This window comes from Thunnus thynnus, chromosome 6 (assembly GCF_963924715.1).
Source record: "Thunnus thynnus chromosome 6, fThuThy2.1, whole genome shotgun sequence".
NCBI lineage: Eukaryota > Metazoa > Chordata > Actinopteri > Scombriformes > Scombridae > Thunnus > Thunnus thynnus.
In genome coordinates, this window is record NC_089522.1 from 14,665,071 (window position 1) to 14,690,579 (window position 25,509).

Here is a 25,509-nt window from a genome sequence, read left to right on the forward strand (position 1 = left end):
ATTGTATTACAGATTTATTAAATGGCAGTTCCTATCATCGCCCGTGTGCTTATGAGAATGATGAGACAGACCAGCCTGGTGGTATGCAATTGAAAAAACATTGGTTGAGAGTTTATTTTACTAAAGAAAGAATGGCAAAAATGAATAATTCAACAAACAAAGGGCGTCACTTCTGATTTCCATTTTATTTCACAAAATTCACATACAACACAGCTGTATACCAAATATCTTACACCTCACTATCTGTCATACATATTTGGGTATAAATGAATGAGGCTTTTTATTTTTACAAATATCAACCAAATGTCAACAGCACAGTGGACAGCACAAGCCGGTACAACAAAAACAACCACATGATATCTTGAATTTGTCCTCTCAGACAGTAGAGATTTAAAGGAAACAATAATTTTGCACTAAACACAGTCTGCATAGACATTTTTCAGCCTGCTGAAAGAAGCCAAATATACATGCTTGATGTTCAGTGTATTTTATCACATCACCAAACTACAGACCAGCATAGACTAGATTTCACAAAAGTAATCCAGTAATGCCATCTAGTGGTGTAAATCCATACCCTGAGAGGAAAGATATTTTCTCATGGACTGAGTATTGAAGTCACACTATAGAGAAAACACCACAAACTTAACATGTGGTTTGGTTTTGTTATTAATGGTGAATCTCACACACGATGCCCTTCATCATAGAGTAACTTCTCTTCTCCAGAGATAAAATTTTCATTCCTCTTCACTCATTCATGTTCTTCTTAAAAACCTGCTTGCACACCTCTCCTTCGCAGTACAGCTCCTGAAGATAAAAGGTCACAGAAATACCAAGTAAATAAAATGTAATTGAAAATCACAAGCATACAAATTGTGGGAAAGTGAATCAATTCAATGTATTATGTAGAACAAAATATGCTTAAAATGTCCATATTCATATTCCTACCAGATGTAGTTTGTCCTCTTCAATCCAGTGAGCCCAGCCCCGGTTCTTCTTCTCTCCAATCTGCTCACACACCAGTTTATTTCCCTCCCATTTCACCAGTGACTGCACAGAAGAAGAAAAAAAAATCAGAACACTTTAAAAAATCTCATCGCTCACATAAAATGCAAAACACATCAAATAATCTACAAAAGGTCACAATCATCTTCACCTTGACGTGTCTGTTGTCTAGTCCCTTGGTAAACTCCTCAAACTCCTGACCCACTCTGAAGGAGATGGTGTAGTTTCGGAAGGTGCTGGATGTTTTAATGATGAACTGGTCCCCCTGCTGCTCAATCACCTTCCTCATCTTCAGCCTCAGAGCAATCTTTCGTAAGTAAGCGCTGACACCTGGAGAGGTAGACAAATATTTTCCCTGAGTACAAATCTGATGGACAAACTCACCCTCAGGCAAGAAATACATTCACTCACTCAGTCCCATGTATACCGTAAATAGCACTGTTACAAAAGCACAGCTGAAAGTTTATTTTCCCACCATGGCGATGTTATATCTGCATGCATTTCACAGCACAATTAAAGTTTGAATGACAGAAATGCAGACATCTCAAGGCTATTCAACTATATTTGATGTTAGAGAATAGTGTTGGATAAAAAACATGTTTAGAACAACTTACCCAGTGCAATCATGTAGCCCTCAAAGTTGTGATTGCTGATCATGTCCCATGTACCACAGAGGCTGGCTGGCATTTTGAGCACCTTTTTTGCACTCTTTATAATATGTGTGTGAGAAGAAAAAAAAAAAGGTGATCCTCACACTGCTGGGCTGCTGAATTGTCTCAGGAGGCTGAAGACAATGCTGTTCTGTGAGAGACGTGGAGGTATAAAGGGGACGTGTGCTCTCACCTCATTCGCTGTCACCTGAGGACCATGTGAGGATGAGGGAGGTGCTCTCACCAGTGCCGAGGAAGACAGACGTGTCTGACTGGTCCCACCGTGCAGGTCACTGAATCATAAACTGTCAAATTTGCCCCAAGTGTCACAACATTAAGTGTACATGCATACACAAACAGGGAAAATATTTTGCTCTTAATGATTAGAGGAAGGCTCTTTTGGTTAATTATGATCCTTTTTTGTTTGGTAGTTTCTTCCTTTTACTCAAATCATTACAAGAAATGTTGGACAGATTTGCAATACACAGTAAATACACAGTAATTTAAAGATTTATCCATATGTCTAAACAAAGAAAATGACTCAAAATCCATCATTCCTACAGCAGTAGTTTTGTTTTTTGGTTAATGTTAGTCATATCAGTGTAAAAGATATTGATATAGATTTGTACTTTTTTTCAATTGTGCAAATCTAACTGTGGAATAAACCTCCTCTGGTTTCAAAGCTAACTGGAGGACAAACACCTGCAGTTTTCATGTAGATGACATATGTTAAAAGTGACGCACCTTTCTATGCAATGAGGAAAATAATATTGACGTTAGTTACTCTGGCATTTAGTTTTGAGGAATTGACGCAAACCCAGTTTAAAAGGAAATAAAACACATGAACCTCGTGACTTCCTCGTGATCACATGTGCATATCACATGTGTCACAGGTACCTGACACTGACATAGTAATGAACTGTTTAATATGATAAACATGACTTTGTGATGTAATGAAATCATTACTTTTAAGTTTGAATAACCAGGTGTTTGATGTGATTTCTTTTGATAACTTTAATATCATTACTCTACTGTTAAAAGTAAACCAATCAGATACAAATGTGATATAATGTGATATAATGTAATCAGTTATACTTCAAGAAACAATTGAAGATCTCATTTCAACACTGTGTTATCACAATGAGTGTTTAGTTGGCTGCAATTAGTGATTTCAGATGATGAGTACCTGAAACATAGACTAACCCCCCCACCCCCCAACAAACAGGTGTCAATTTGAAACTTCCTTAACTGAGGATGTTAGGAGTTTCTTATCTGTGTGATAATGACATTGTAACAGCAATGAAACGCTTCCGAGGTGAAAAACAAAAGAGGATTGTTTATTTCATTTCCAGTCAATACAAATCACACTTTCACTCTGAAATCTGCAGCACTGAGTGATTACAGGCTGTGTTTGCCTGAGGGAGCGCATGGAAAAACCTGCTCTAGGTACAAAACATGAGGTGAGTCTGGAGGTGAATACTGAAGCAAGTGAAACAAGAAACCGTGATAAAGCAAGTAGAGATTCATCTGTTGCTGATCATATTTCATGCAAGATCAAACATGATGTATGCCGACTATTCCACACAAAACTGTGAATCTCTAGTTCAGTAACCACACACCAGATTGTAGCAATGACATTTAGATGATCTGAGAGCCGGTTGAACTGCTGCTAAGTTATTCTGTTTCTGACTCATGAACTTTCCCACACACACACACACACACACACACACACACACACGTAATAATTCATCATCAATTACAACTAATTACATAACAGTTACTAAATCACCTCACACTGGAAAGTCTATGCAAGGTTATCTTCTTAAAAAACACACACACATTTTAAAAAATGACTAATCTGTAGAGCAGGCACTGGTGGAAACTTAAATTAACTTTCTTGAGGTGTGTTTCATTTGTTTTCAGTCCACTGTAAACTCACAAGACTCAGTGCAGACAGATTACGCTTCTGTTTTTGAAGCCGCAGCAGTTAAACATCCTCAGCTTGAGGACGCACCCGTGTATCTCTGAAGGGGAGCTAGAACCACGTCGGCATTTTTCTGCTCGCTCTCTGCGGTGTAGAGGCCGTGCTCTTTAATGTAGTCGACCACAGTGTCTGGCAGCAGGTACCTGACGCTCTGACCTCGACGAAGCGCCCGGCGCACGTGAGTGGCTGAGATCTCGTTGGTCACCCATTCGCGGACCACGTGGATGTTCTTGCGATACTTCCACAGCATGTCTGACTGGTGGATGAACTTGTGGGGGTCGTTGCCGCTGCGGGAGATGCAAACCAAACCGTAACGGCCCACAATCTCGGCGATATCCTCCTGCTTCCACAGATTGGGGGTCCCGAAGGACTCCAGGACATCGGCCCCGCACAGCAGCATCAGATGAGGGTTGTCTGAGTGAAGAGAAAACAGTTTAGTTAAGGTGGAAGAGGTCATAACTCTGTCAGTAGGCAATGCTGGGACACTAATACAGCTACATTCAAGTGATTTACTCCTTTGTGACTAATCAATGCTCTACAGACTCTTTTAAAAGCGTATTGTAATTAAGTATCAATAACTGTTATGACTTAATATATCATATCTTGCATCATTTTATTCTCCTGTTTTATCTTCAGGAGATATCTTATTATATCTTTTATCTTATTCTATTTTAGCTTGTTTTAATTTCTCATGTAACTCTATTAAATTCTATTTAAATGTGTCTTTTTATAATGTCTTGTGTTTCTTTTACATTTTGTCTCACTGCCTCATATGTTTTATGTGCTTTGTTGTTGAAAGGTGCTATACAAATATACTTGCCTTGCCTTAATAACATCTCCATTAAGATAAGAGACTCTTGGCACATAATACATGACACTGTATGTGCTTCTCCTCCTGGTGTTTATCATCTTATGTAGTGCGGTTACATGTGGATTCATATAGTCTGACATTCTTGTCACTAGTGTGAAGAATGTTGTAATACTGATCGCTTGGGCGTGATGTTCCAACTTTGTCACTGATGCACGCATCTGTCCTTTACTGTAGGTGGTGTGACTGGGTGTCACTCACCACACCTTGAGTATCTGCATCATTCAAGCATTGTCTCCTAATAATGAGTTAAGCTGAATACAGTAAACCATGAATACAGTGGAAGCAGGATCAGACTTGTTGCCTACGTGGAATCAGGGGTTTGGAAAAGGGAGGAGATGAAAACAAAGCAATCGTACATAGCTGCATGTGACCCACCTCTCCTTTTGTGCTCAGATGTACCCTCACAATTCTCCTGTATGCGTCTCTTTTTTGTATACTTGACAGTGTCCACATCATCATTGTTCTGCTCTGTTGTAAGCAGTTCCTCATAGTGATGCCTGAGTAGATACAGACAAATTAATTTAGCTTTAAACAAAGTAATCAGATCTTTGATACATCAAAACTTAAAGAGAAGGAGAAAAACACAGTAGGGCTGACTGTATTGCATACAGGTTCCCATACAAGCAATGCTGGTTGCAGTATATTGACAATATATCAGTTAGTATACAGCGAACACACTGGTCCATTCAATAATGTGGAGTAAAATGTGGAGCCATTTTTGTAATTACACTTTGCACTAATTATGGCCTTTGTTTATCATCTAAAAATGATTTAGTGTAAAGTACATTTTTAATCAAAATACAACTTTAAATTTGGCAGTTTTCCTTGCAGTTTGGATACTTATTCAGATTTTTTTTTTACCATCAACATCAAATGATTAAACTTTGAATATCAAATTATAAAACTTATATTATTATAGATTTATTATTGATGTCTATGTTTACTAATATGTTATAGATAACTGCTCAGTAGTCTACAGAATTTAATGATTTTGATTGAAACTTCAGAATCAGAGACTTCTGACAGATTTCCCCAAACAACAAATCACCTGTTTGTGACTCTGTGTCAGTGATACTTTAGTCTGTTACTCTGTTATTTTGACCATATCAAAGCAGTGATTTCTCATCTGGATTACAGGGTTAAGGACAGTATTCAATGATTCTTACTACGAATTATCTTGGCAGGCCCCTCACAGCTGTGCCGCTTTGTTTACACATACATTTTATTCTTTACAGCAACAAGTCAGAACCTGTCAGATGAAATACAACTGAAAGCACACAAAGGTTTAGTCTTTTCTAAACCTTCTTACAAAATTACAAAGCTTTCAACTGGATATTGAACAATTTTTTTTGCTAAATACAGTAGTTCCTGTTCAAAATCTGGAACCCTCTTGCCACATTGTGGTAGAAACTGTCAACTGTGTCAACATTTCTCAACATCAACACTCTGGCTCAGGCATTTGTTTCCTATTTAAAAAATGATAAAAGCTGTTAATATATAAAACAGAAACTATTATTTGATGGAAAAATGGCCAAGAAAGATACTTCTGCAACAGTTATAAATAAATGATATTCTTATTTATTTAAACATAACAAGCTAAATAATGAAACATGTCAGGTCCGAAGTTTGATTTAAAGCTTTCACTTTTAATACATGTGTGATAATTTATTGAGAACCAGATTATTCTGTTTATATTTCTGCAGAATGCAAAGATAAGCCTGATGCCAGATTTCTGAATCGCTGCCCAGATCTCAGATTCCTTCAGTGAATGAATGAACGAAGAGAAACCAAACAGAAATTCAGTTTGTTAATCAGGTTATGCAGTTACAGAATTTTCTACCCTAAAAAGTCACAGCGCTTCAAGAGTCAATCATCAAGTGGAAGGAACTCTGTGATAACTTGTGACAACTGTGTTGTTTTTGTTTTTTTTTACTTTTAACAACTTTATGACTGAAATAAATAAAAGCATATATTGTTCATTGTCACCTCCTCAGTGTCTGACACGCCAAGGGTTTAACATACTGTATGTGTGAACAGCACAGATGACATGATACAAGAGTTATTAGCATGCCTGGAGAATTCAGCTAACACCACTAAGAACCTATAATTTGTTAACATTTGTGCCAAATTAATACCACCATCTCAAACAGCTAGAGGGGCTGCTTGTAAATCATCGGTTTAATAGTCATTACTACGTGCGGTGTAGTCATTGACGAAGAAGAAGAATAGTGAGAGTGATTAAGGTTAAAAGGTCTGACAGGTAGTGTGTTACATCTATAATGATGACTCAAGGTGAAAAAAAAAACACTGCAGCAAGAACAGGCACTGCCAGTAACAAGACATAAAGAATGTAAACTTACCGAACCACTTTAGCTGTCTCCACCCACTCAGGCTGCAAGCTCTCCCACGAATCTACTGTGATCCAGTCAGAGTTCTCTGTGGCCAGTCTGGCCATCTCCAGACGGTGACGGGCCTCAATCAAACCCTTCTTCTTATAGCCATCACCCACTGCGGAGATGATGCCTTTCACCACCCTGTACTGACCTTTTGACATTAAGGAAATAGAGTTAATAAACAGATGATTTAGGGCAACAGCACAAAATTTGCACAGAAGTGTTAAGCAGTAAACTGGGAAACTGATGCTCTTTTTTTATTCACACATCATGCACATAAACTCATATGATAAACTGAAAAGAATACTCTTAAATGGTTGCTTCACTTAAACTACACATTAACAAATTTTCTTACTTACCTCCATTGGAAACTAGGAGTGGTGGAATATAACTAGGTACATTTACTCCATTACTGTACTTGTGTACAATTTTGAGTTACTGTACCTGCAAATCTCAATTTTCTGCTACTGTAAACTTGTACTCCACTACATTTCAGAGTGAAACATTATACAGTATATAACAAAACTGAGTACACCCCTGTGCAATATCACTAAAATGTTAAATGTTAAATTAAATTCAAAATTGTATCATCTTACAATAACTGTAGTATTTTTAGGGTGAAGTGTCGGGTATTTGATCTTATTTGTAATTAAAAACAAACAGATTAGATAGACTTCATTGAAAATACAGGCCTCAAAGTACAACCTCAATGCAACAAAAGTGAATACACCTGTGACCACCGAATCAAAAATAATTACACCTGTGACTTTCAATTAAGACTAACTGCCTGAAACAACGTTATAAAAGAACCTGTGAACACCACAACTTTCTCACTTTTGGTCTGGGTTGTGTCTAATGCAACATGGCTCCACATGGTGAGGAATTAAAACAAAACAAGAAAGAAACCAGATTGTGAGACTTCATAAAGATGAGAGAGGCTACAAGATCATCAGTGAACAGAAGCCAAAACACAGTTGCAGCAGCAGTTAGGAGGTACAGGAAAACCCAAACTACCAATAACAGAAGGTGCAGTGGCCGTCCTCGAAAAATGACAGCATGCACAATTGCTATTATGTAACCTTGCATTGTAAAACAGAAGAGCAAGAGCTTCTGACTCAGCACAAGGATTATCTGTGGAAAGCTGTGTTTCAGTGACTGCTCAGACAGTGCGAAGCGAAGGATATTGCATGAAGGCGACCTCTAAAACGCTCACAAAACGGCACAAAACTGCAAGATTAAACTTTGCCAAACAACACGAACAGAAGCCTGATAAATGCTGGCAGCACATTCTTTGGTTACATGAAACCAAAATAAATTTGTTTGGATCAGATGGGGTCCAGCATGTTTGGGGTGGACCTGGCCAAGACTGCATAGTGCCGACCGTGAAACATGGAGGTGGGAGTGTGCTGATATGGGGGCTGTATGAGTACAAAAAGTGTAGGGGAGATGACATTTATAGATGGGACTATGAATGCAAGTTTATATACCCAAATACTGAATGAAAAGATGACTCCCAGTCTCAAGAAGCTTGGCAGGAGAGGAATTTTCCAACATAACAATGATCCCAAACACACTGCAAAAATCACACAAGAGTTTTTAAACAAGACTAGGTGAAAACCTAGTATATGGCTGGACCATGTATGGTCAATGTGCAAAATTGTGGCCAATATGTTACAGGGATAGTCAGTGGTAGTGTCTGGATGGATATTAAATGTTCATCTGTAGTGGTCCCAGTAATATTTGCTGTTCAAGTATACTGAAGTAGTATCACATGACATGGTTAAGCTACATTTGAGTAAAAAAAAAACTATTCTAATTATCTGTTAACTCCTCCTGCTCTTTCATCTGTTTCACTCTGCAGATGTCTCTCATTTTTCACTCTGCATTGAGTGTTTTGTCAGAGTGATTTGGGGTGTTTTAAGTGTTCATACGCCTTTTTTCTGCCTCTTTCCCAGTTGATGATCATGGAGGTTCTGGTGGAGATTGTAAAGGAAAGTTTTGACAGCATTTTGGTGCAAATTCAGGAGGCTTATCTCCGCCCAGTTACCGCAGTTACAGTCAATTCAAACGCACCTGCAGAGCAGCCGCCCAACACTAAACTGATATAACCGCTATATGAGTGTCATGTTTTACCTGCAGGACTCATGTTTTAATGCTGTTGTTTGTGTTGCTGTTGCTGTGATGTGAAAATGTCAGAAATAAAAAGCTTCTGTCCTGGTATTAGTTCAGTTATAAAATCCAAAGGCACCGCAGAGCATCTCTCCTGCTAGCTGCTAACAGCGCTTTCAGCTGGAGAGTCGATCACACTGGACGGTAGAGGAAGAGACATTAGAAATGCTGGTACACGTCTGTTTAAACAGGAGTTTAGCCGACTTCTCTGTATTTAACACTGGAGCTCAAAGTGTCATGCTGCTGTCCTCCGCTTCCATCATCTTGCACCGATTCATTATGAAAGAGCAACAGCCAATGAGGAAACTCCAATACTCGGCTGGCTGACCAATGGTGAAACTTCATCACTCACTCAGTGACTCACAACCGCGGTTATAGGGCTGGTCCGTGGCCGGTCAAGCCAAAAAATGAAAACTATGACCTTGCCAAGTATGTCCCCTGACTTGAACCCAATCATCTGAATCATCTGTGAAGAATGACAGAACATCTCTCCACAGATTTGGGCAAGACTGGTGTGCCCAGGAGGATTAAATCTGTCATCAAAAACAAAGGCGGGCATACAAAATATGAAAAAATAAAAGAATGGAGTCTCACTATTGAGGGGTATGCTGAATTTTGTTGCAATTTGTTCTTAAATATGGACCTTTTATAATAGTTTAATTAGTCAAACATTCTGTTTTTCAAGTGAATTGTCTTAATGCTTCTTGAGTATTGTATAAAAACAAATAAAATTGTATTAAATGGAAAGGATTTGTTATTACTTAACATTTTAGTGATACTGACCAGGGGTGTACACAGTTTTGTTATATACTGTACTTTTCACTTCACTACATTTTTTTGACAGGTACAGATTTGCATATTAAGATATCAGTTCATAAAACATGATGCATTGTTACTGTTCAAACTACCCCACAGTATATAAAGTAGTTAAAATGAGCTCAACTCAGACCAGATACTATATTAAAATCTACAATATTAAAATCTTTATGCATCAATAATAATAATCCAGTAAAGTACAGGTTATCATTGCATCACTAAACGTATTTTTTGTCAATGCTGTGAACACTGCATATATTCCCTTCACCTCCTGGTGAAAAACTTCAAACCTGAGCAAATTAAATCTAAACTATCTGAATGTGAGTGAAAAAAGTGTTATTATATAGTGTATAGTGAACCAGCCCTTTTAAGAAGAATCTTTCTGGGGGGAAAAAGACCCCAAAAAGAAAAGGAGTCCTTTTTTTTTTACTTTACCTGTGTCTTCTAGATGATCTCTTGCCAGTTCAAACATCCTCAGATGCAGGTTGGTGATGGGATTGAAGGACCCACAGGCCAGCAGGACCACGCTAGTTTTATGACCCTCCATGCCTGCTACTGGAGCTGGGTTCACACTTATAACAGCAGATAGGGAGGGGGAAACAAAGGCTGGTGGTAAGTAAACAGTAATTGTTTTCGAGGATCACATGTCAAAGACCTTTCTGGATAGTAAATGATGTGGTACTCTATCATCAAATGGCGTTGATAGCGCTGTCAGTGATTGTAAACAGTAGCTAAACGTTAGCTTTGTCGGTAACCAGGCAACGCGAGCTGGGAAGACGCTCCAACTGACAAAACACAGTTTAAACCCGGAACAGAAGTTACATAAAATGAAAGCGTCTTCTCACTTTAAGTAAAATAATGAAAAAACTCATTGTAGTACCGGTGAGAAACGACGGCAGTCAGCTGCTCTGTAATGCGTCATTTGCTTCCTGTGTGGCCGTTATGGACAACATTAATATCAAGAAACATGATTGGACAGAACAACCAGGAAGAAGAAGAAGAGCCGCACCCACAGATTATGAGCTACGTTCACAACCACATCGGCAAATACTCAACACTCCCAAACCCCTATTTAAAAGTAGTTGTTTTAGCGGATTCCCGTGCAGTGATCCAGTTGGTTTTACGGCACATTCGTCAAGCTTATGCGAACATTTGACTCACTGATTTGAGCACAATCGCCAACTGTTTACAAAGAGAGTCCAGGTGAGAATGTCTATTAGCATGCTAGCTAGCCACCAAGCTAACTAACTAACTAAACTTTCACTGTTGTTAACATAACAAGGCCCGAGCAAAGAGACTTTAATAGTTCGTCAGTGTAAGTTGTGTCTCGCTAAATATTTAACATATTTGTCGTGATTCTTGCTTCAGCAACGCCATTTCAAGACAGTCTCCAGATAGCATGCTAGGTTGTTTGTAGCATACTTAGGTAAGAATGCCCAGTAATAAGTAATAATAATGCATTTGATTTGTACTGCACTTTTCATTCGCAGTGAATCTCAAAGTGTTACAGAATTAAACACATATAACCTAAATAAAATAACAAAGAGATAGGATGAAAAGGTCTTCCTGAATAAAAGAGGTTTTTAAGTGAGATTCTTGTCTGTTTTTCTGTTTTATTCTATGCTTTAGCTTTTCCATAGATTGGAAATATAACTTGAACTAAGGATGGCTTCCCGCGGGAAATCAGAAACTGGGAAATTGAGGCAAAATATGGAAGAGCAGCTTGACAGACTGATGCAGCAGCTCCAGGATCTGGAGGAATGCAGGTGCAGTATAGGAGAAATACATTAAATCCACGAGGCTCTTAACTGAATGAGCAATTTATCTAGAACATGCATGATGATGCCAGGAAATATTATGTAGGCTTCCATCTATTTTTCCTGTGTATCTGTAAGTTTCTCATCCAATCTTTATTCTAGAGAAGAGCTGGATGAAGAAGAATATGAGGAGACCAAGAAGGAAACCTTGGAACAGTTGAGTGAATTCAACGACTCTCTGAAGAAGATCATGACAGGAGACATGACACTTGTGGATGAGCTCAGTGGAATGCAGCTGGTATGGACGACAGCGGAACTACAGTGTTGTAACAGTGATTTAAGGATGTTATGGCTTATAGAAGAAATAATCCAGTGTGAACAATGATTGGTGAAATGTTACATTTTATCTGATATCTCTATTGTTTTCAGGCAATCCAGGCTGCCATCAGCCAAGCGTTCAAAACCCCAGAGGTGATCCGACTTTTTGCTAAGAAGCAGCCAGGACAGCTGAGAACCAGACTAGCAGAGGTTTGGATTGCATATGTCTAGGATATGATGTTTTATGTTTGTTTAATGTGCAGTTGTGGTCCTCAGTGTTTATCTGTGTGTTGCTTGGCCTGAAAAATTTGTCCAACTGATGTGTGACATTCTGCGCAGATGGACCGAGATGTTATTGTGGGGAAACTGTCGCGGGATCTGTACACGCAGCAGAAAATGGAAATCCTCACAGCCTTGAGAAAACTGGGGGAGAAGGTGAGTAACACTCACAGCAGAGATGTGGTGTTTTTTTTTCCACGGGTTCATGGATGATTCAGTGGCTTGTGCTCGAGTCCACATGAACTCTTAAAGCTGCACTGACTTATTTTTAGTCACGTAGCTGTCGGGTGTAATAACAGGCTGAATACTCACCACAGAAGAAGCTGTAACATTTTACAAATGTTTGTGTGTTTGATGAAACCCTGAATTAAAAACACTTTTTCTTTTTGCTTCTGGTCATTTTGACAGCTTACTATAGAGGATGAGACTTTTCTGGCAGAAAACGCTACAGCTACTCTGAGCCAGTTTGAAAAAGTGACTGCAAACTCAGGTGAGCATAAACACCAGCTTTCACTGAAGTGTTTAATTTCACAAATCACTGTGTGAACACTCATATTTACCTTGTTTTGCCTTCTTTTCCAGGGTCCGAAGATAAAATTATGGCTTTAGCTAGCTCTGGTGTGAAAACCAAGGCATAGTAATTATACAAAATGTTGATTTTAAGTCGACTTTGTTATCACCAAGACAGAAAATGTGCCAATTGATGGTTGATTTTGTAAATAATCAGTGCACTTCTAGGTGTTGCTGTAGATGCTAACACTTTTTAACAGTATTGTTTTATACCCCTCAACGTCTTTTATTTGTTCAGATAAGTGTATATTGTATTATAGGTACAAGCATGTGATTTCTTAAATATGAAGACATGTACATGAATGTGAAGGATATTCCAGGCAGTTCATGAGAAATAATTCTGTTGTGATTTGTGTTATATTTCTTATTGGGTTGCTGTGTCTGTCTAAAAACCTAAAAATTCAATGGTGTTTTTAAAGATGTTGAATCCCTGTATGAGTGCTGCAAGTGTTGTATTATTATAAAGATGTCATATTATTTTAATTCAACTGTGCTGTCTACAGGACTTTGGACAAAATAACAGAAATACAACATGAAACAGAACTTTGAAGTGACTAAATTACACTACAAAGACAGTAACACTAGAAAGTGATACTGTATGCAATATGCATACATTAAGACTTGACAATATGCAGCAGTGTGTCAGCTCTAAGATGTGTGAAAAACACTCCTCTCAGTTTTCAAAGCAATCAAGCAATAAACATCCAAACAGTAAGTGCATGAATCACAGGTTGTCACAAAAGGTTTTAAAATAGGGAATGACTCAAAAATGATGCAAAATATGATATTTAGGAGGCTTTATGAGAGCTTACATGTATAGTTATTACTACCATCTGGAAACTGCCATTTTGTATTAAGATGTGAAACCAGACTGGACGTCTGGGAAAAATATAGTCCAATGAATCTTTGACCAGTTTGCCTGGAATTGGATAAGAAATCCATTGGATGGATTTGTTGCTATCGTGAAGAGTCTGTGATGGTTTCAGCAGCTACTGTATCTCACGGGAGTCATTCAGTTTGATTAATGTGGTCGTTTAACAGCCGAGGAACAGGAGGTCACCTTACAGTACCAGATGCTCCTACACTGTTCTTCATGCTGTCCTCATGCTGCAAGATAATTCAAGAAAAGGGTTACAACAAAAAGCCCTGAATAAAAACAAACGTGACTGAACAGGTTTTGGGAGCATACTGGAGGGAAGAATATGAAGTAGAGTTCAGACTCCTCTACCTTTAAAAGACCTGGAAGATAATTATGAAAAATGTAAAAGAGTCATTACATACAGTTGGAGCACATTTGAGAATTTACATTGAGGAGTGAAGTTGTTCTGGAGGCAGAGAGGCGGCCTCACACCTTATTTGGTTCTGGATATTTTTGTTCTGTCCAGTGTTTACATTATTTTGTCCACCCCCTGTACACTCACAGAATGTCAAATATTTCAAATAGTGCTTCAGTTGACCACTATTGTCTTAAATTAACAATAATCAACTTCAATTTTGCATTATATTTCATCTTCAATATGACTGAAATTATTTTATATTGTCAGTTTACAGCTTCAACTTAAGCTATACGTATATATAGCTTTGTATCTATTGTTTTGAATGGAAGTAAATCAAAAATTGTTACTAATTATGTTTGTGAAGTTCTGTTCCACGTATATTTTTGGGCTTTACAGAGATTTTCATTTTCACCACCAGATGGCAGTAACGCTCAACACTTTGAGCAGTAATACCCACAGTATCCAGGGCGTGTACTCACACTACACACCAACACCATGTCTGGTGATACCCTTACAGTATGAGCGATGATTGAAGGAAAACAACAGACAGCAGTTATACCCCATCTCATTATCCTTTATTTTTGTTTACGAGCAAGCATCACCTTCACTACAATTTGCCTTTCAATTGGTAGAAAAGTGAGAGCAGCTCCAACAAGCACAAAGGAAGCATCCAACTGTTCCGAAAACATCGTCACCTTTCCATTTTTGAGCAAATTTTTAAAAGAAAAAAAAAAAAAAAGAAAACAAAAAATATATATATCTGGAGTGTCGTGGACGTGTGAAACAGACAATCTGAGAATCAGTAGTGTATCACGTCTCCTTCCTCACTCCAGTCTCACAACCCCCACATGGAACGTACACAAACTTGTGGTTCATGCAAAGTAAATTCCCCTTACATCTTAGTGTTATTACAGTATGGCTGCGTTTCAGTTTGTTAGGCAGTGACATTCAATTCAACCAACTCACACTTTAGCTCGGGGGGGCTGATCGGAAAGCATAAAACCCAGAAAATTGGAGATGGTGGAGTCACCGAGGAGACTTGACCGCAGAGTCAGTGTGCACGATTCAGTGACCCTTGGTACTGTACTTTTGTAGATGAAATGTGGACATTAAGTGTCAGACATAATGAAACCGTGAGAGTCGACAGGATTATAACTCTTGTGAATTTCATGCTGCCCTCGAAATCATTTTCTCAACAACTCAGGCAATAGGACACTGTTCTAAATTACCTGCCACTATACACAAATAGGCCAATTAACAGTATACCCATGTATGCTGCCAAAGCAATTTCATAATGTACTGTACATCTTGTTAAAGGTGGATTCCGTCAATATGATTTAGTACAATATCTATAGAAGATACAATATGGATCTACTTCGTCTACACATCAACATGGACACATGACATCTATGTAAAACTGTTTTCACTTTTAATAAAACTAGCGGTGGACTATTGTTACGACAAACTGAAAGAAAACGTAATAAATCCACAGCTCTGTAAGAAATCTAGCTGTTTACAGTTACAAATAAAAAAAAAGGAAAGAAAAACAAAATTGCCACAAATAAAAGAGCATGGATGAGTGTTTTTGTTAGATCTGCTAATTGCGCTATGATCGGCAAAAGGCACTCCCATCTCAGCCGGCTCAGACCTGGCCCCCATTTTTTTACAAGTCCAAGTCTTCATGGAGGGGAGACTGTTCACAACATTTTCCACCACAGACCACTAAAAGAAAAAAAAAATCATAAATTAACCTAAGAAACACAACTGTGCGACTCTAACTCTCAAAAGTAGCCTGGAAACTGCCTCCAAAAAGAGCCTTGTATGTGTTTTTTTTTTTCTTTTTTCTCAAAATTCAATTTTGGCATCTGAAAACAGATTTGCATGCAAAATATCAAACTTGCAACACCTGCATTTCTAATCCTGATAACGCCGCACTCTGCTCACTGCAGTGCCCTAAATCTGGTCTTAATTAATGCAGGTGTGAGAAATGTTTACATTTTACTTGGTGCCCAAAAACATGAGGCAAACACTACATAGTTAAGCGTGACGGTACATTTGTATCTGGTTTTTGTGAAAGATATATATATATACAACAGTGATGAACAACAGTGTCTGAGAGGAGATAAGAGGTTGGACACATTTTTCCCAATCAATTGTATAAGCTTGATACTAATACCAGAAAGAAAATAAGTTTACCAAATGTAAACAAGTATCTTAGAACAACTCTACAGTACAGTTCCATGTACAATAAAATCTAGTGGTCTACTGCAAAAAATATTTCATTTTAAGATTCAAACAAGAGGAAGATCCATTTTTAAATTGTTTTCTTATTGTAAACTATGCAGTCGTTCCCTCGGTTGTGTTTCCTTAAACTACAATAAAGACGGTGCTTGTTTTGCAATAGGAAACCAATTTAAAATTGCATCTAATATATGTATAATTATTCCAAGTTAAATAGCTGTGCCATGGAAAATAAACTTGCAACAGATCAATTCTGAAGAGTACTTTCATTTCACTGTTCTCCCCAAATAAACAATGCCAGCATCTTCACTGTTCAGCCAGGTCCCACTAAAGCTAGTCTGTCATAAATCTGATCCTTCAGTGGTTTGAAGGTTTTTTGTTTTGTTTTTTTCCTTTCCCACTTCTGTCAGCACAGCAGGACTGTGATACGGACGAAAGGCTTTTTAAAGCTGCTGAGGAAATCTCTCGATTTGTCCAAATGCACTGGCAGAAACGTTAGTACCCATATTTGAAGATCGACAGCACCACAGAACCCCGGGCCTGCTGTTTGTACCGTTCCACGCGAAAATGTCGATTTTTTGTACATTAGCTTTTCTCTGAGCGTGATTTACTCTGAACAAAAAGAAAATCCCTTCTGTACAACAGTGAGATCTATTGGGAATGAAATACACTGACGCTTGGAGTAGAGCATTGCCACCTGTGCAAGCAAAGCAAAGCATGTATGAAGCTGAGCCCCATCAACCAGTCCTGTCTACCAGAAAGCAAAAGAAATTATTATAAAGGAGACAAAATGGACACCACTTTGTCATGGAAACCTCTGCTTAACAGTCCTGGGTTTCTCATCATGAAGCAGACATTTTTGTACAAGCATGATGGAACAGCTTTTGCGGAAATTTAGCGACATGCTACAGCCTCTGTGACACAAATATTCTACATTACGTACTGCGTCATTTTAGATATTGGACCCCGTTGAGCAGGCCTTCACTAACACATCAACTAATTACATGGTTTCTTTATATTTACAAAATCTTTAAAAAGCAATTTATTTCTCTACACATATGACTTCTCAAATATCCTCATGCACTAAAAGAACAAAAAAAAAGAACAAAAAAAAAAAAAAGAGAAAATGCGGTCTACTTGTTAAAAGCATTTCATTTCACTGTGGACTACAAGTCAAGGAACTCAAGTCAAAGCTATACGTGATTTTAGCGGCAAACAAATCTAAAAGCAAAGAATAAAATTAGGAAAAAAAAAATAAAATTATTCTCCATTTTGAAAGCCTTACGTCTGAGAGAAAACAAAAAGTGCAGGGTTGGCTTCCTCACGCAGTTCAAAACAAATGTTGGCCAAGTTTTCCTGGGAATTAAAATATAATAAATAAAAAAATAAACAGTAAAAATCAGCAATCTGGTGATGACTACACTACACTGAGTACCACCACTAAGATAACAACAGGAAAATCTTGACCATATATATGCTGAAGGGATTTTTTTTCCTTTTTTTTTTTTTTTTTTTTTTTTACATCATGGCTCCTCGGACATGAAACTGGGGGAGTGTGTGTGTGTGTGTGTGTGTGTGTGTGTGTGTGTGTGTGTGTGTGTGTGTGTAGCAATGAGTATGAGGATCTGAGTGTGTGCGAATTGGCGATGTGTGTGTGTTTAAGGAGCTTGTGTTGCGTGTGTGTGTGTGTGTGTGTGTGTATGTGTGTGTCGTTCTAGTAGGTGAGGGTGGAGTCGTCCCACTCCAGCTGCTGCTGTCTGCTGGTCCCCTGCTGGTCCTCCGGCTCCCCGCCCTCCTCGTCTTCGCTACTCTCTGACTCAGCGCTTGTGATGTCATCTTCCTCCTCTCCATCCTCGCTCTCCTCCTCCTCTTCCTCCTCCTCCTCGCTGCTGTGCTGGTCCTCGTACGTCTGCATTAAAGAGACACGGGGGGAGAGAGAGAGAGAGGGAGGGAGGGGGTCGTTTGTAGAGACTTTCTGATTTATACATTTTAATCATCTAAATTGCTCCTGATCCTCCTCATGTGTTATAGCGTCACCCATCCTGACTAACTGTGTACGCTGGTAGGAAGAGCTGCATGCTCATGTATCATGGATACTTCCTACTTATATCTCTCAGACAGGGCGTGCCCTGGTAGGTAGCCTACTGATTAAGTTGCATGCCACATATTTCTTGTCATCTCTCAACTGTCGCTGTCCAATAAAGGCATAAAATGTGAAAAAATGTACAATTTCAAGGTGTCTGGGATTTGGGTCCTGAGTAGGTTTATGGGTTCAAGTCACTTTTCCTCACAGGGTTAAGTTGAGAGATGGCAGAGGGGATGGAAGAGTTTTTTCTATCTATTAGTTTTTGCTAATGGGACTCTAAAAAGACAACCAGAAGATAAGATCTGGATGTAGCGGATGGGAGATGTCACCCTGAATGGACTCAGACAGACAGTGATTTTGCTGCAGACATTTTACACACAGGGTTGCCATTAACATGACATGCACTGATACTGGAAAAAAAAATCTTTATTTATGTTGTGGTAATACTGTTGATATTGTCAACAACATCATCCCGATGTAGTGAAAGACCACTTTAAATTTGACTTCAATAGCTGGAGGTCATGTAACAAGATGCCAATGAACACAGTGCACACAGTCTATTCATGTTAACCAACCCAACTGGTTTGTGATACTAAGGACTAGAGACAAAAAAGATCCAACACTGAATCCTTCTTTTCTGGATGCTCACTGGCTGCTGTTAAGGAGAGAATTTGAATTTCACTTCTCATTATTTACTGTGGTTTAAAGTGTCCATACCCCCCACCAGAATGTTTATAGATCGACAGAGTCTCAATTAGTAGGGATGTAATGCTCTTTTATATTTCAATCAAACTTTTGACTTGGGCTAAGACAGCTGTATTTCTTCAGCTGTGAACACTGCAGCTACATGAGCAGCAGCTCTTAAAAGATGGTAGTTAAGATGCTGGTGACTGGGGCATTGTGACCAGCTATCAGCAAAGAGAAAAATGATAAATTAAATTAGTTGTAAGCCCACATAACAGCTTAGCAAGCCATGAATTCATATTACTGATATTAACATCCTGCCCACAAGCTGACTCATTAATTGAAAGAGAAAAATGTTCATTTTTTTGTCTGAGGCACCAAAAATGATCTAGATCTCTGTGAGTCTAATACAAAAATAATCTGAAGTGATTCTTTTATTCTAATTAAGCGAGGTAACACTACAATAAAGTCTCTCCCCCATCCCCGCAGGACTGTCAATCATGAGAGATCAGATAAAACTACGGTTCAGTCGCAGCGTTAGCAGGTGAAAAACTGCCTCGGCTATAACTCGACCACGTTGGTTGAGCTTTCTGACTCATCACCAGAGATGTTTACTCGTTTTCCTCTGTGGGTATACTCGGTGTGTTTTTACCTCCATGGGGTTGACAGTGATGGTAAGGGCTGAGTCATCCCAGTCCATCTCGTTCTCCTTGCCGTTCTCCTGGTCTCTCATGGTGCGCTGGTGTGCGGCTCGGATACGGAACACGCCCAGGATGATCATGAACACCAGGAAGCTGACACACACGACAATGACAATAGTGGCGGCACTGGGAACCACTGTGAAGGAGCAAAAACACACACATAAACATAAAATTACAGGTTCGATGGAAATCTATGTTCCATTTGCACATGGGCACTTAAAAACCAAGTAACAGCCAATCGGGAAGCTCAGGGTCTGAAAAGTGAAGCCAACGTTAAGTGACATAAACCTGGATTCTCTCGAGCGACTCCACTGGCTCCAAAAAGAAGTCCGATTGTATGTAAGTCTATGAGAAAATGACCCTACTTCTCACTTAATTTATGTTTGTTAGGTAACGTAACCATGGCGTAGATGGCCCAGATTCACAGAGTAAAGGCGTAACCGTCGCTATTTCAGTGTGTTTTCAGTTTATGAAAAGTCTTGGTCACCATTCGGTTGTAATAAAAACCCTCTACGGAGTCAGATGTTCAGTTTTTTCCAGCAAGTACATTTCATTTTAATGGTTTTAAGCCTGTTTTTTGCCAACAAAAATTAGCATTAGCATTATCACAGTTAACCATAGACTGTAAATGCACCGTGCTAACCAAACTAGCAGCTAGCGTTAGGGTCAGCTCCGCCCTCTCATCCAAATATGGCCACTTCTGGCTCAAAAAAATCTAAGATGGCGGTGGTCAAAGGCTCAAAAATGGGAGTCCACAAACCAGTGGGTGACGTCACAGTGGCAAAGTCCATTATTTTTATACAATCTATGGTTAAAGTTTTATGTGAGGAGACACTGTCTGAGAGCATTTCATGAGCTTAATTTGTTGGTGTGCCTGTGCTGATGTTAATGGGCTCTGAGCAAACTGCAGATAAATGCTTTCGGCAGCTCTAGGTGTGTCTCTTTCTTTAAATAGCTTTGCCCGTCTCCCTCTAACCTGCTCCACTTTGCCCCATATTTGCAGTAAAGGGCCTCTCCTGTGCGGTGGCAGGCTTAGTGAGCCTGACTGCACAGAAGATTACTGAAGCCAGGAAATAAAAGGTTGTGCTCAGAGCACCGCCTGTACAGATGTCACAGGCAGCACTCAAGTGTAATCCCTAAACTTGTGCCATTTAAAAAAAAAAAAAAAAAGCGAACCAGTGTTTCATACGTGCCCTATTTCTGGTTAATAGACTGTAATCCATCTGCAGTAATGCTTGCCATATCAGACGCCAAATATTTTTTCTAAAGCATAACAATTAAGCAGATTACTGGTTTGATTATGACATTTCCAGTATTCATTTTAACTGAACGGCGACCTCTGGAGCTGAAAAATGAAGCCAAAACGGAGTGCCAAAAACTGCAGTTCCTTGAATGGCCACTTGAGGCTGGCTCCAAAAGCGAGTCATACACCCTCATGTTAAAATGCCCAACTTTACAGCAGAAATAAACATGTTTACATGTAGCTGTAGCTACTTCAGTGTGTTTTCAGTTCATGAAAGTTAAGTAACATTTTGGTCGCCTAAAAAAGTCTTGTTCAGTGTTTGATTGTACTAAAAGACCTCGTTTTTTTTAAACCTGTTTTTCCCTCGCGAAAATTAGCGTTATCATTAGCATTATCACAGTTAACCATAGACTGTAAATGCACCGTGCTAACCAAGCTAGCAGCTAGCCACTAGCGTTAGGGTCAGCTCCACCTCTCATCCAAATATGATCACTTCTGTCTCCAAAAATCCAAGATGGCGACAGTCAAAATACAACTCAAGGCTTGAAAACGGGAGTCCACAGAACAATGGGTGACATCAAGGTGGCTATGTCCTTTTTTTTTTTTTTTTTTTTTTACAGTTTTTGAGTTTAACAGGTAAGTAAAACACTGTAACTGGGGGACGTTCCAGCAGGGTTTCTTTTAAGTGCAAATAAAAAACAAGCTGAATCAGTACTCATCAAGTGATTGTAAAACTGGGTTTCTGGAATGTATTGTCATGCCTGGAATTTTGTTTTAGGACGAGATGGACACATGTATGAACTAAAATAGTCAGGATGTGTGGAGTCAAACTGACACTGAAATTTGTCTTTGTGTTGTTTGTAGCTTCAGCACAGGTCCTATCTAGATGCTACAAGCAACCTGGGAGAAAAAAGGTGCACATAGTCTTGGTTTGTGTAACTTAGAGGACAAAGAAAATAACATATTGTATTTGAAGCCTAAATTTTCAAATGTTGCAGTACCTGAGGCCTGGTGAGCGTTGACCAGGTTGTGACCAGACAGATCCACAGAGGCGTGATGGACAGGGTTGATGAAGTTGGGCTGCACCATGGCATTGTTAACATGCTCCATGGGATTAGCTGTGTGGATTACATTCACCTAGAGAGAATAAAAAAAACACACACATGTAAACCATCACAAAATCATGTCAACAGATTTTTATTTTAGATGTACACATGACACAAGAATGCTTCAGCAACACCGGGGCGTTACATGCGTCACCTTTATGTGACGTCACTGACAAACGCTCAGTCATACCTCAACTTTGAAGTCATTGCTGATGTAGCGACCGTTGAGTTCAGAGCAGACCAGTTTGAACTTCCTGTCAAAGAGAGCCTCTGTGTGCCAGTTCTTGTAATGGATCAGATGCAGGACCTGCTCATAGTTGGCCATGGTGTTCACGCCTGGAACATACAGAAGGGAGCTTGTGTCAACATGAAATCCGAGCAGCGATCAGCAAAAAGTGTAAAAACTCAATGTATTAGTAGGAAAACAGTAAAAAAAATGTAGTTTTAAGATGATTTAGAAATATATTCTTAAAAATGGACTCATACACTAAGACTGACTTCAAATCACTCTGGTTAACAGTGTGAGCTTTGTGCTTACATTTAAATACCTGCAGTTGCGTATTTTTATTTGTTCACATGTAAAGACTCCACATTATACAGATTTTTAAGAGTTTATTATAATCCAGCTCAGTAGTCTGTACCGGTGATGACGAGGCCGAGGTTAGAAGAGCTCATCTCCAGGCCGCGCTGCTGCAGCTGAGACATGTCCACCTCCAGGCTCTCGTGCTCCCCGTCCAGTTCGTCTCCCACCACGGTCACTTCACATGTGTCCAGGTTGTGCATGATCTCCTCCGACACCACTGTCTCTTGGACTGAATGAACAATGTAGAAAAGAGATTGAGAATGAAGAGTTGTAAGGCTCTGCTCAAATGTGTGATGAAAACATGACGATTGAAACACAACAGACAATCCTTCATCATGAACTAGAACACAGCATTAACAGCAAATTTTGCATGTTAAAAGCCACACAGTACCACTTTGTTATTTTATTTTACTGAATTTGTACATTTTACAGAACAGATTTGTAAAACATGAACAACTCACATAAACTAATTTGAAATTATTTAAATAGCCCCATTAAAGTAGCCCTCCACAGTAGTTTGCACTTCTGTGGAAGCTCTATTAAGTGATTCTTAGTCTTCTACTGTCATCTACTACTCTTGTTTGCTTGTTAGGTGATAGCAACTGATCTCTGGTAAGCCCTTTTGTCCCACATGGCCTGCTGTTCACCACAGGACATCAAATCTTCCTGTATCTGTGTCAACCTCAGGGCATGTCTATTGTCTCTCCTTCTCTTATATATATATATAAGCCTAACAGATGGCGCAGCTAGTCAACTGACCCCTCCCATAAAGTAGTAAACAACTTATCTCTCTTCTGGCTCCCTCCCTCTCGCTCTGTCTATCCAATCCTTTCAGCTTGCAGGCGTAATCCTGCCCAGTACTACTGTATATCAACACGGCTTTTTAACTGCACATTCGCTGTATCTACGGACCTGTTCAGTTTCTGAGGTGATTCAACCGAGGTGAAAGATGAAGTATCACTTTGTATCACACTGCTTCAGGAGGTGCAAGACTAATATTACACATGTGACAGTGTTAAAGCAGAAAATCAGTGTATATAACTCAAGAGGATGAGCCGGCTGTTACATGAACAACACCAATAATCCGCTGAAAAAATGGGTTGGCTTTATCCACTAATTCTCTATAACATTACCAGGGGTTATGTAGGGGTCTGATGTGCATTTCCTCTTACCTGTGGGGTCATCGTCAGCTCCCTCTGCGGCTTCAGACTCGGCGTCGGCTTCTACTTCGCGGGTGATGGTGCTCACGATGCGCAGCTCGGGGAACAGCGTCACACCTTCCTGGCTCTCGAATTCGGCGGCGCTGCGGGCAAAGTGGTCGATTCCGCTCAGGCTGATCTTGGGCTCTTCGGGCTGCAGCACCATCACGTAACCTTCAGCATCCGGCACTGTTACGCAGGACTCCTCGTTGAAGCATCTGGGGAAAGATTTAATTTTGAATACCTGGAATCCTGGATCTTTTATCAGGTTTTCATGTAGTTGCTGTTTTATCCTTTTGCTTTTAAAGACACGAGTGGAGTTTTGAATGTGCCCCGTTTCTATTATCTAATTATGCATGGAAAGACATAACACAAAGATTGGCTGTTACTAGCTCAGAACAAACATGACAATGACCCAATAATGCCAATGTAAGTGAATAAATTTAAGCAACAATGGTGCTAAATCAGTGGTGAACTCCCAAATTTGTCTGATCGACAAGACTGAGGATAAATGATGTGAAACTGTATTCAGGAGTTATTGTGAGCATTTTTATGTGAGCACCAACTGGCCTGATGTGTTGTAACTACTAAAAATACTACGTGCTCTTTTCCAGGAAGTAAAGGAAACATTTTTTTTGTAAACAGGTGTGGTTAATGATGTGGAGAAAAAGCTTACGAGGGGAGAAAAAGGTCATTTTTCATTTCACTGTGACTGCAAACAGCAACTCAACATATAAAATGCTTATTCTAGTGCTTCCTCTACATTCATTTAGATGTAATGGCACCAACAGCTGGAAAGTTGCTCTAACAGGTAGGAACTGTATATGTATATATATATATATATACACACATACATATACATACATATAGGGAAAAATGAGTTCTCTGGTGTAATTACTTAGCTGGTGATGTGTGCGTATGCAAATAAGACCAAATGTTTAACTGCAACACTACCTGGAAGCAGGCTCAGCAGAAACCTGAGAGTCTTAATACATTTTCATCCATCATCTGCACATGTAGTGCTGTTTTGTTATTCACATTTCAGTCTCTGAATACATCCGTTAAAAAAAAAAAAGTCAACATCAAAGAGAACAAGAAAACAAAACAATCATACAGCTCTTCTGCCTCCGTCGTTCTCCAACCCTAAAACTGTTTGTTTATTGCCTTTTTTATGGAAATCGGGTAAAACTCTTGACCTCTATTTCACCACAACAAACCATCCTTACATTTAAAGTAGAACGATGAGCCCTCTCTGAATGTTTATTAGGCGGAAAGAACCTCTTTCACAAACATTCGGCTGCTGCTGGCTGACAGAAAAGCAGCACAGGAGATAAATAACTGGTGAAGTGTTCTTGGCTTCTGCTACTTACTTGACGGTGGTGGAGATGCGAAGGTGCCTGATGCCGGGGGTCGGGAACTGGCGGGAGTTCAAGTAGGAGATGTGCTGCATGACCTTGTCAAAAGCATCAATGTCGTCGCCTTCAACGGTCAGGGAGGACTGGTTGGGGTTGAACTCCACCTGAGAGAAGAAAACAAGGTGAGAAACTGTGAGGTTTGATTCTTTGTCACTTAAAGCTGCT

General features: G+C 39.3%; 3 protein-coding genes across 7 annotated transcripts in view; 1 reads left to right on the forward strand and 2 right to left on the reverse strand.

Annotated features, from left to right (window-relative positions):
- Positions 1-166: 166 nt before the first annotated feature.
- Positions 167-10,864, reverse strand: nmnat1 (nicotinamide nucleotide adenylyltransferase 1). Its single transcript, XM_067593606.1, has 9 exons — positions 10,766-10,864; positions 10,321-10,457; positions 6,868-7,051; positions 4,883-5,004; positions 3,655-4,050; positions 1,617-1,751; positions 1,154-1,332; positions 946-1,047; positions 167-804 (listed from the first exon to the last, which is right to left on the reverse strand). The coding sequence occupies exons 2-9, from the start codon at positions 10,430-10,432 to the stop codon at positions 745-747; spliced, it is 1,290 nt and encodes a 429-aa protein (XP_067449707.1). The 5' UTR covers positions 10,433-10,457; positions 10,766-10,864; the 3' UTR covers positions 167-744.
- On the forward strand, positions 10,399-14,870 carry lzic (leucine zipper and CTNNBIP1 domain containing). Of its 2 annotated transcripts, none has more exons than XM_067591963.1 (7): positions 10,399-10,497; positions 11,515-11,651; positions 11,805-11,940; positions 12,072-12,170; positions 12,300-12,395; positions 12,648-12,729; positions 12,822-14,870. In XM_067591963.1, exons 2-7 carry the CDS (start codon positions 11,551-11,553, stop codon positions 12,875-12,877), a joined length of 570 nt encoding a protein of 189 aa, XP_067448064.1. In that variant the 5' UTR covers positions 10,399-10,497; positions 11,515-11,550; the 3' UTR covers positions 12,878-14,870. The 2 variants fall into 2 exon arrangements, with proteins under 2 accessions (XP_067448064.1, XP_067448063.1); XM_067591962.1 differs by lacking the exon at positions 10,399-10,497 and adding an exon at positions 10,904-11,088.
- The window catches only part of clstn1 (calsyntenin 1), a 39,311-nt gene continuing 28,441 nt past the window's right edge, over positions 14,640-25,509 (reverse strand). For all 4 annotated transcript variants that reach the window (XM_067591957.1, XM_067591961.1, XM_067591958.1 and 1 more), the window contains 7 exons: positions 25,300-25,448; positions 23,903-24,147; positions 22,789-22,959; positions 22,338-22,483; positions 22,043-22,178; positions 19,750-19,934; positions 14,640-18,236 (listed from right to left, as the gene is read on the reverse strand). In XM_067591957.1, coding sequence (XP_067448058.1) covers positions 18,042-18,236; positions 19,750-19,934; positions 22,043-22,178; positions 22,338-22,483; positions 22,789-22,959; positions 23,903-24,147; positions 25,300-25,448 — 1,227 coding nt within the window. In that variant the 3' untranslated portion in view covers positions 14,640-18,041. The remainder of the gene's footprint in view (positions 18,237-19,749; positions 19,935-22,042; positions 22,179-22,337; positions 22,484-22,788; positions 22,960-23,902; positions 24,148-25,299; positions 25,449-25,509) is intronic.